This window comes from Danio aesculapii, chromosome 8 (assembly GCF_903798145.1).
Source record: "Danio aesculapii chromosome 8, fDanAes4.1, whole genome shotgun sequence".
NCBI lineage: Eukaryota > Metazoa > Chordata > Actinopteri > Cypriniformes > Danionidae > Danio > Danio aesculapii.
Window position 1 is genome coordinate 8,451,761 of NC_079442.1, and position 11,337 is coordinate 8,463,097.

The window sequence follows — 11,337 nt, forward strand, 5'->3', positions numbered from 1 at the left end:
GTGTTCTTTTTCAATTTCACCAGTGTTTTGCATCATCCTCATTGAGTATTAGAACATCATTGGGAAGTACAAGCTGCTAAGTACAAGCTTTGCTGTCAAGCCATTCGGAATAATAAATGCTCCTAAACAAAAATATTTAACGCTGCTAAACAACTATAATGTTTCATCAATAGGCAGCATATTACAAATAAAACAACAAGCTTTTATAAAATAGATATACAGTTGAAGGCGAAATGATTAGCCCTCCTGTGAAATTTCAATTCTTTTTATTTCTGAAGTGACAGTGCAAGGAAATTTTCAGTATTTCCTTTTTTTTCTTCTGTAGAAGGTATTCCTTTTAGTTTGGCTGAAATAAAATCAGTTTTTAAATATGTTTAAGCCCACTATTTTTTCCTTGCTGAATTAACCCAACCTAGTTAATCTAATTGCCTAGTTAAGCATTTATACACAGCAAGCTAAATATATAAATCTCTTGCAGAATAACTATGATCATGGCAAGACAAATGAAATTAGTTGTTAAAAAATTCTTAATAAAACTATTAAATTTAAAAATGTGTTGAACAGATCATCTATCTTTGAAGAAGAATCAAAATTTCACAGAAGGACTAATAATTATTTTATTATTAATAATATTTTAAAATGTCAGAACATAAATATTTTCTAATATGTAATTAAGCTTGTGAATATGTTGATAATTGACTAAATAGATGACATCATCAGCATTGTTGTTTAAGAAAATCTAACCACTGAGCTATCGCAAGAAAAAAGAAACACTGAATGCCATTGCTTTAATGATGCTTTGCTTCCCTCTACTGGCCTCAATCAGACCTCATAATGCATAGGGCTTCCTTGTAAACTGCTGGCTCATTCCTGCATTTATCAATACAGTCGCTTCCGTGCTAGGCTTGTGCTGTATGCTTTGGATAGTGTATTTAAAGCTCTTTCAAATACTAAAAACTAATTTTATGTCTTTCCTGTGTAGTTCTCAGAACAATGTGGAATGTGAGTATCTGTTTGTAGAATGAGTGATTGTAAACCAAACAAAACAAATAAATAATAACAATTAACATCCCAGCAAGCCTTTTTTGTGTTTAATAGATGTCAAATAGACGTTCAAAAATAAACGTCTTGGCTAAAAGGAGAACATTTAGGTTTATTATAGACGTCTAACAATATTCTAAAACATGGACTAGTCAGCAAATAAACGCACTGCTGTTTGTTCAAACTACTTGTTTAAAAAGAGTTGAAACAACACAATTCCTGACATGTGCAATCTGTCTAATTTGTCTAATACAGTGTTTCCCAACCCTCTTCCTGGAGGCACACCAACAGTACACTACCTGACAAATGTCTTGTCGCCTATCCAAGTTTTAGGAACAACAAATAATATCTTGACTTTTAGTTGATCATTTGGAATAAGAAGTGGCTTATATGAAAAGGCCTCTAGATTACGCTTATTTTACCAAAATAAAATATGATCATGCCTTAATTTTTAATAATTTAATTAGGACAGTAAGGTCTGACTTTGCTTAGACAAAAGTCTTGTCACTTAACAGAAATAATGTACAGTATAGAATATAAAGTCATGGTGCAGTGGAAAAAAATTAATATTGTGCATGACTGCCATGAGCTTGAAGAACTGCATTCATACATCTCTGCAATGACTCAAATCACTTATTAATAAAGTCATCTGGGATGACAAAGAAAGCGTTCTTGCAGGACTCCCAGAGTTCATCAAGAATCTTTGGATTCATCTTCAATGCCTCCTCCTTCATCTTACCCCAGACATGCTCAATAATGTTCATGTTTGGTGACTGGGCTGGCCAATCCTGGAGCACCTTGACCTTCTATGCTTTCAGGAACTTTGATGTAGAGGCTGGAGTATGAGAAGGAGCGCTATCCTGGTGAAGAATTTGCCCTCTCCTGTGAATGGGCAGCACAATTGTCTTGATACCTCAGGCTGTTGATGTTGCAATTCACTCTGCAGATCTCTCGCATACCCCCATACTGAATGTAACCCCAAACCATGATTTTTCTTTCACCGAATTTGACTGATTCTGTGGGTTTTAGGTCCATGTGGGTTCCAATAGGTATTCTGCAGTATTTAAGATGATTAGGATGCAGTTCAACAGATGATTCATCTGAAAAAATGACCTGCCACTTTTCCAAATGATCAACTAGAAGTCAAGTTATTATTTGTTGCTCTTACAACTGGGATCGACGACAAGACTTTTGTCAGGTAGTTTACATATTTTGGATGTCTCCCTTATCTGACCCATTCATTTAAGGCAGGGGTCACCAATCTCTGTCCTGGAGGGCTGGTGTCCCTGCAGAGTTTAGCTCCAACTTGCCTTAAAACACCTACCTGGATGTTTCAAGTATACCTTGTAAGACCTTGATTAGCTTGTTCAGGTGTGTTTGATTAGAGTTGGAGCTAAAATCTGTAGGGCACCGGCCCTCCAGGAACAAGTTTGGTGACCCATGATTTAAGGTTTTGCAGTCTCTTCTAATGTTCTGCTGAGTTGATTCAGGTGTGTTTGATTAGGGAGAGGGTGAAAATGTGTACTGTTGGTGTGCCTTCAGGAACAGGGTTGGGAAACACTGGTTTAAAAGATGACAACATTTTTTGTCATCTATCCCAAATGTAGGCTTGTTATAACTAAGAGGTCTATATTTAGACGTCTATTAGACATCTTTTAAACACAAAATGTCTTGGTGGTTTAATTTAATGTTTAAAACATTTAAATATCCCTTTAAAAATATTTGAAAACCTGTATGAATATTAGTACTTTAAAGTGAAAGCAAACCTGTTGTGCCATCATAGATTCCAAAAGAGACGCAAAGACATAGAGAGAACATGTGCAATTTTCTTATATTGAGCCGGAAGCACAAATGAGCAGACGTTAGCTATTATAAAGTGCTGGTTCATTTGTGTGTGTTTTACTCCAGGTGCCCCCTACAAGAAGATACTCCCACGACGAAACCGACATGTGGACCACCGGTCAGATCCCGTCCTACCTGCATCGCTGGGGCTCCACAGAGGACATCATCGGCATCCCGCAATACAACTCGCCGCGCCACGAGAGGCGTCGGAGCAGCCCGGCCTCCTACCGCGAGGAGAACCACCCGCACCGCAAGAGGAGGCGATCCGAGGACATGCATTCGCTCAAGCAGATTCCCCGAGTCGAGCGTTATGAGGACAATTTCAAGTGTTTTAGCCGCGATGAAGTGATTAATTTCATCGACGAGACACCATTGGCCAGTCCAATGAGGAGCCCGCGGCGAGCTTCTGCCATCTCTCTGATCCCAGAGTCATTCCAGCAGCACATCGTCTTGTTGCCACACTTCCCACTAACACACTTTGAGCGCGAACCTCAAGTGTTGAGACGCTGCTCAGGAGCCATGATATCTGAGATCCCTCAGGATACGCAGAGGAAGGCCAAAGATGGCAGTGCAGCCGGCGAAGCTTCTGGTGTTAAGGGATGCCTTGAACGCAGGCATGATGCTAAGAATGCACCAGAGCTGGTTCCATTGGGTGCACGGACTGGGGATCAATCTTCTCCAAGTATTAGGACAGGACAGGTAAACGCATCTTGGGTGGACCACAAACACCTGTCAAAAGGTGAAAGCAAAGGAAGCACAAATAGTTTTATAAGCTCACAATCTGCATCGTCTGGCTATATCACTTTTCACTCGGAATCTATCGGATCCACACACTAAGGAACAGTTGTTGTTTTTTTTGGAGTATTTTAAAATAGTCCCTGATATGTTTATTAGTATTACAGCTTTGACTATGTGGAATGTTTTGTAATCTAGGAATTGGCCGTTTTGAGATGTGGTTTTGGGATTGGGATATCTTTATTGCCTTGTTGTGTGTTACTGATGCAAGGCTAGATTTTGGGATTGGAGGTCAAGCCGAGTGGCAGGTAAGTGTCTTGAAGTCAGCACTTATGTAATGTGAGATATCATATATATAATTGTTTTAATTAATTAAATTGTATTCATTTTTTAACCAAAGTACCACTAGAAGTTAAAATATTTCTCAAGTATTTTTTATATTTCCTACATTCATGGTTATATATATATTACAATTTAGCCCAAATTGCCCTTCTCTCATACATATATAGGGGAACGGAGTCATCCAAAGACTTGTGCCCAGCAGGAAATGATGATCCAGATGACTCTGTAGTGAAATAGCACTTTTTTTGTTTGTGGGAGAATTGATATTTCAGTAAACAGATATCTGAATCATTTTATTCTCTCCGTTTAATGAAACCTCAAAGGTCAACTTGGCAGTGGAACTGTTTACTTAGAGTTTCTTTTCAACACTTCAGCTCACAGAGCTTTTTAGCTAACTCTTTAACTGTGTTTTTGTTGTTTCTGATGGTGTGGCATGTTTCTTTTCAAGTAAACAAAAGAGATATTTGTTATATTGTTTAAATCCATATTTTTAAAGCACAAGGTTCTCTTTGTAATCCAGACGTGATTGCCAAAAGGCAAAAAAAATGTTTCATTTCACAGATATGTTTTTAAATGAGTTTGTGTTAAGTGCTTTGTGATGATTGAAAATGTATATCTGATGCATTGTTATTCTCATGATTACAGTCTTATTTGTCTGGTAGCCCGTAAAACAGTTTGATATGACACTATTTAAAAGCACCCACAGCCTGCAGGCAACATGCACTTTTTTATTTTATTACAAAATAAGTGACATCATCTTTTTGTCGTGTGGAGGAAAGGATCTTTTTGAAAGCTGGTGTAATTTTATTTGATGGGGGAGGCATAACCACTCAATTAGAATTGGATATTTGATGTAGTATGTTATGTTGTGTATGACCGCATTTTCCACACATTTTACCCCAAGATTTTTAATCAATATATATATAAAATATCTGTTTACTGCCAACATGCACTTTTATACATTTTATACAGCCAGATATTGGTGTTGAAATATAAAATGGTGCTTGATATTAGGCAGCTTTGTTAGGATCCCCAAGAACATTCTTTAAATTTCATGTGGGAGCCTGCAGATTGCCCTCATAATCTAATATACATACAAAAGGACCATCAATGAGTCTTCCTCCTCCTATACTCTGGGTGACTGTAAAAAAATGTTGTTTCCTTAAATTCATTGGCTTTTGAAGACAGAATCATATTTTATCATAATTGGGATGGTATTAAACTGAATGTGAAAAGGTTTCTATCTGATGGAATATCTACATTGACTAAAATCATCTTGAAATGGCCTAAGCCTTGTTTTATATATATGACATTTCACAACCTAGAATAATATGTAGCACTGAAACTAAATAAGCCACTTTGACACATAAATATGAGTTTAACTTTACACTGCCTGAAAAAGGTCTTGTCATTGAACTCAGTTGTAAGACCAACAGATAATAACTTGACTTCTAGTTGATCTTTTAGAAATGTGGCAGAGGGTAGATTTTTCCGATCAATCATCTGTTGAACTGCATTCCTATCATCACAAATACTGCAGAAGATCTATTGGAACTCACATGGACCCAAGATTCTCACAGCAATCAGTCAAGTTTGGTGAAGGACATGAACATTAATGAGCATGTCTGGAGTAAGATCGAGGAGGCATTGAAGGTGAATCCAAAGAATCTTGATGAACTCTGGGAGTCCTGCAAGAACGCTTTCTTTGTCATTCCAGATGACTTTATTAATAAGTGATTTGAGTCAGATGAATGGATGCAGTCCTCCAAGCTCATGGAAGTCATAAACAATATTAATTCTTTTTCCACTGCACCATGACTTTATATTCTACACTGTACATTATTTCTGTTAAGTGACAAGACTTTAGTCTAAGCCAGACCTTACAGTCCTAATTAAATAATTAAAATCAAGGCATGATCATATTTTATTTGGGTAAAATAAGTGTAATCTAGAGGCCTTTGCCTTTCATATGAGCCACTTGTGATACCAAATGATCAACTAGAAGTCAAGTTATTATATGTTGTTCCTAAAACTTGGATAGGCTAAAAGAATTTAGTCAGGCCGTGTATGGCTGACATGATCTCTATTAAAGAATCAGTATTGTTCATCATTATGAATATGAATAATACAACCGGACTTATTCAGTTTTAATCAAGCTCTTATTATTCCTTGGGTGAAGAACTATATATGGTAACTTAATTAACATTGATTACAATATAATAATAATTTTTAAGTCATAAAAATTAAATTGACTTGCAATCACATTTGTTTTTCCCATGAGTGTCCTATAAAGGGTTAAAAATGTGATAAATGAAGTTTTAAAACTTCTGAGGTTAAAAACAGATCAGATAATTTGTTGAATATGAATTCGTCTGTATAACTCTGTACCAAAATGTAGTTCACAATTCAGGCCTTACCAATCATGGCCTCCCAATCATACCCATCCACCGAATTGGCTCTATCATTCCATAGCTGGTGCGTAGTGAGCGCACTGGGGCTATTATCCTATGACTGCTGCCGCATCATGCAAGCGGATGCTGCACGCTGATGGTGGTGTGGAGAGATCCCCCTAATGATTGTGAAGTGCTTTGGGTGGATGGCCATAGAAAATAAAATATATTATCAGAACAGTTGATGTTAACATTGACTTCCATAGTAGAGAAAAAATACTGTGGAATTTAACAGTGACCATATACTTAAAATGAAAATCTATGGTGACCAATCCATCTGGAAGCAATAATCCTGTCCTGGCTTAATCTTACGCAAATCTTTTAATTTTTTAAATGAAGTAAACTTCAAGTTCAGACAATTTCCTGTGAGCAGTGAACACTGGGGGTGCGTCCCAATCAGCACCCTTGTTGAGTAGTCAGCCATTTTAAGTGGTGTCTGAATTGCAAAATTCTCCCATGCAGTGCAGGTAAATGTTGGCTCCCTAAAAAAGTCCCACAATGCACGTTTAACGGAAATTCGGAACCACAAAATATGAATCATGTGATCATCCGAGAGATGTTTTTCTAAAAAGAATCCATTACTTATTTATTTTTAACATGAACCGACATAGTTAGATAGGAACAATCTAGTAAACATTTATAAATGTTTAATAGGTGACATGTTGCTGCTAGCCTAAATGAAAATTTTAATTATTTGGCTATAATGTACTTTAAAAACTTGGTAAAATTAATATATGAAAATGATTAGTTCTGTTGTCACATTTAGTCATTTAGCAGACATTTTTTTGTCCAAAGCAACTTACAATTGAAGAGGCATTCAGCAATTCACCAAGAGGCAATACACACAAGAAATACTAGTTATCCCTTATGTACTGTTGAGGATGTTTTCATCCACTTTGGTGTGATTTTAAGTCTTAATTTAGCCATAACTTTTTCTGTGTTTCAGCTAGCTGAATGATTTTTGGTGACAAGCCTTATTTTAACACATATTTTGAGAAAATGCTTTGATTTTTTTTAACTCAACAAAACACTTTCTTACTACCCTTTTGATATGTTCGAGATAAATACGTCCACTGGATTAAACTGTTTAAAAAATGCATCAGATAATTGTTTTAAGTAAATCTATTAATCAACCTCAATCCTGATCAAAACTACTAAGGATTTTAACTCTTTAATTGCCAGATTCATAAATGATGTCACTGATTTGGTGGAAAAAAACACACAAAATGTAATTGTGGACTGGATTTTTTTTTACTTTTATCAAAATCTTGGACATGTGAAGCAACATTGCTTAATTAAATTTGTTTCCTCCCTAATTTACTGTTGGTGGCTGTATTTGCCCTATTGACTTTCATTATAACCACATTTTTTTATTGCAAAACTATGACATTATATAATCATGCATTTTTGATTGTTGGTGGTGTTCCCTTTTGGGAAGAGGTCAAATTTGTAATTTTTACTGTTGATCATCAGTTGGCACAATTAACCCTTTAGAATAGCCTGTGCAAAAAAAACAAACAAACAAAAAAAAAAGCTTAGTTTCTGGATTTTATATGGAGTATAACAGCAAATTATAGTTTGTGTCTGTGTGTAACAGTGACCTGTACACACTTAAATATATGTGCCTGAGAAAATCAAAATATGCATCTCAGCTCTCAGAACTACATGGAGTAAACAAAAACAAAGACTGTGCATTTATTCACCATCAAATGTGGTTATAATGGAAGTCAATGGGGCAAAAACAGCCCCCAACAGTAAATTAGGAAGAAAAACTGAAAATCTAACAATGCACCAAAGCCAGTGTTGTTTTTGTTCACATGTCCAAGACTGTGATAAAAGGGAAAAAAATCCAGTCCACAATTACTTTTTACATTGAAAATACGTCATTTTGTGTGGGTTTTTTTTCACCATATCAATTAAAGAGTTAAAATCCCATAATTTTCTAAGCAATTTTGCAGTTTTGATCAGGAGGTTGATTAACAGATTTATGCAAAAAAAAAAAATAAAATTATAAAAATATTTATCTGATGCATTTTTACAGCAGTAAAATTCAGTGGATGTTTTCATCCCGAACATAACAAAAGGGTAGTAAATTAGAACAGCGCACAAGGGTTAAACAAATTAACTTGTTTGTGCTCAGCGAATTTAGTGCTAGAGGAGTGCTTTATTTTTTGAAAGGGAGAGAGAAAGTGCTTCAACATGTGGATTTGGTTTTATTAACCAGGGTTGAGGTGTTTTTGGAAGAGACGGGTTTTTAGTTGTCGTTTAAAGGATACCAGTGAATCCGCAGTCTGAGTGTGAATTGGAGGATCATTCCACCAGCATGGAACATTCAATGGAAAGGTTTTGGAAAGTGACTTATACTGTAGCCTCTTTGCGATGGCACCACAAGTCAGTGCTCACTCCCTGACCGGGAGCTCCTGGAAGGGATGTGGACCTTTGTTGTTTGTAAATGTTGCTGTTTTCATGGTGTCTTTGTGTCCCAATTTGTAGCTCATCACTCTCCTTGCAAGCGCCTGATTTTGTGCACAAGACCTACTGATGAACGACCTCTGGAGCTAGGGTACTGATTGAGACGCAGCCTAAAAACATATTGATCTGCTCACTGTGCCTTCTTGGATCGCTCTTCTAACAAGCTGAATATCTAAATCAGGTGTGTTAAACAAGAAAGATAAGTAAAAGGATCAGTGCTGGGGGTCGCAAGGACCAAGATTGAAAGCCACTGCTACTGTATAATGCTCTTATACTTGCTGACACCATGAGAAAGTGCTTGTCTTCTATCCTCCAGACCAATGAGCATAACACTTTCCTATGCTGCCTCAAAGATGATTTCTGTGACCATCAAGTCAAGCTGCTAAAAAGGTACGCTTTCTCCTCAAGTTTCTGCTGCCATAATATCCTGCCACCAAAACCTAATAAGCAGCACCTCAGACACACAGAGACTATTCATCCGATTCTCCTCGCTTTCTTTCACCACCTCCTCCCACTTCTTCTCTTCAGCAGCTACATCCCTGTTAAGGTGGCAACCAGTTCTCAATACCACTTCCTGACAGCAGACCTCCTCCCACACATATCCTCTCCCTTTACAGAGAATGAGCTCATCAAAGTTTATTGTGCCCGCCATCCTACAACCAGCTCCTCAGAATCAGTGCTGTCCCAGAGAACAACCCACTCTATGACAACCAGTCTGGCTTAATAAGCAGATACTCCACGGAGAGTGCAGAGAATTCAGTTGCTGAAACTCTTTAGCTGGTTAGAGCGAACTCGAAGTCATCTGTTTTTTTTCTGCTAGACTTTTCTGTAGCCTTTAACACAATAACTAACAGACTCATCATCACCATCTCTGACTTGGAGATCAATGGTACTTTGGTGGCTTTAAGTCATCACCTTTATTTCTATAGCACTTTATTATTTACAAAGCAGATTGTGCCAAAGCAGCTTACATGGATGAACATACAGTAATACAATCAGGTACAGTACAAAGTTTCATCATTGTTTAATATCGTTATTAAGTCATTAAGTTCAGTGCCATGCTGGTATTTTTCTTAGTTAGTTTATTCTCACTGATTATTCACTTTCTTTTCAATAGTAAAATCAGTGAGGAATGGATTTACTGTATGGCAGATCAACTGACCTCAACTAAGCAAGCCAAAGACAAGTGCCAGGAACCCAAAATGTAACAAAGGACAAGAATGTAGAGAGAGAAAAAAAATTAGAAGATTAGTTCCCTGCTGGTCAAATGAACAGAAAGGCAGAGACACATTTATTAATGGTAGAAAATATTGGTATATTACTGGTTATGCAGCTTGTCCAGGGTGGGGTGCGGGACAGCAAGGAACCCAGGAGTAATGTTTGATGACCAACTGAGCTTTTCTACAATCTCATCAACAGCCTGGTTGTGTTTGTTTGACTATAACGTTAGGAGCAACCGTCCCATGGTCAGAATACACAGCACAGTTACTTCTCCTTCTGGTAATTTCAATTTAGACTATTTTTAAATTTCTACTGACGGTCTAGCCAACCAACACAACCAAATACCTGTTCACACCACACATGATAAATATAAAGATAACAATAAAGATCGAATTCTAAAAATAATCCTGAATGTAAAACAGCAGTTGTGACCACAGCTATAAAGATGTAGAGAAATTATTTTGTTGGGATCTTTTTTTAGAATAATTCTTTCTCATATAATTAACGATATGATCATTGACTTATAATTGACTCGCATAAATTAAATCTTCAGACAACATTGTGCAGAAACACTGCTTGATGGTAAGCCCTATTTTCAAAGATTATTTAAAGATAATGACTATCCCAGAAACATTTGCTTACCATGGGAAAAACATGGGCGCATGTAGGTAGTTAGCCCCTATGCGGCACCAGGTGGATGCAAATGTTTTTTTTTTGCTAGTTTCAGTCAAGTATCATTTTCACCCAAGTTGTTAAAATAGCAAATGCATTTGCCCATTTGTGCGACAATGGACGAGCTGGTCTGAAAAGATGGTAAACTTTAACAACTGAAATAAAAAACTAAACTGCAACTGACCAACTAAAAGCTGGTTTTAAAGTCAATGGTGCAGTTTTTGTTTTTGTTATTTAAAATGCGTGTTAGTAAAATGTGCCTATGCAGACTAAAACTCGATTTTTTGATTGGGTTAAAGCATGTTATTCCCAAAACACAACAATTATTCATAAAGAGAATAGGGTCAATCATAATAGATCATGCGCTGGGCACGGCGACTGTTTTTGACATGCCCTAAGTGCACCTGTACTATGCACTTTAGACTATGCGTTTAAACAGATAAAATTGTTAAACAATTGTTAAAATTGTTAATTAAAAAACTTCTGTCTCTCTTTAATGTTATGTCAAAATAATTTATTAATAGTTCAGCTACAAATTTTAATATTCTTCAATAATATTTAA

At 36.6% G+C, this 11,337-nt stretch overlaps 1 protein-coding gene across 2 annotated transcripts in view; it reads left to right on the plus strand.

Moving 5' to 3' along the window:
- The window catches only part of LOC130233196 (probable G-protein coupled receptor 153), a 47,164-nt gene extending 41,985 nt beyond the window's left edge, over positions 1 to 5,179 (plus strand). Inside the window, exons 5-6 of one of the 2 annotated variants that reach the window (XM_056463120.1) lie at positions 983 to 1,002; positions 2,950 to 5,179. In XM_056463120.1, coding sequence (XP_056319095.1) covers positions 983 to 1,002; positions 2,950 to 3,720 — 791 coding nt within the window. In that variant the 3' untranslated portion in view covers positions 3,721 to 5,179. The remainder of the gene's footprint in view (positions 1 to 982; positions 1,003 to 2,949) is intronic. The other variant, XM_056463121.1, reaches the window with a different exon arrangement.
- The last annotated feature ends 6,158 nt before the right edge of the window (positions 5,180 to 11,337 follow it).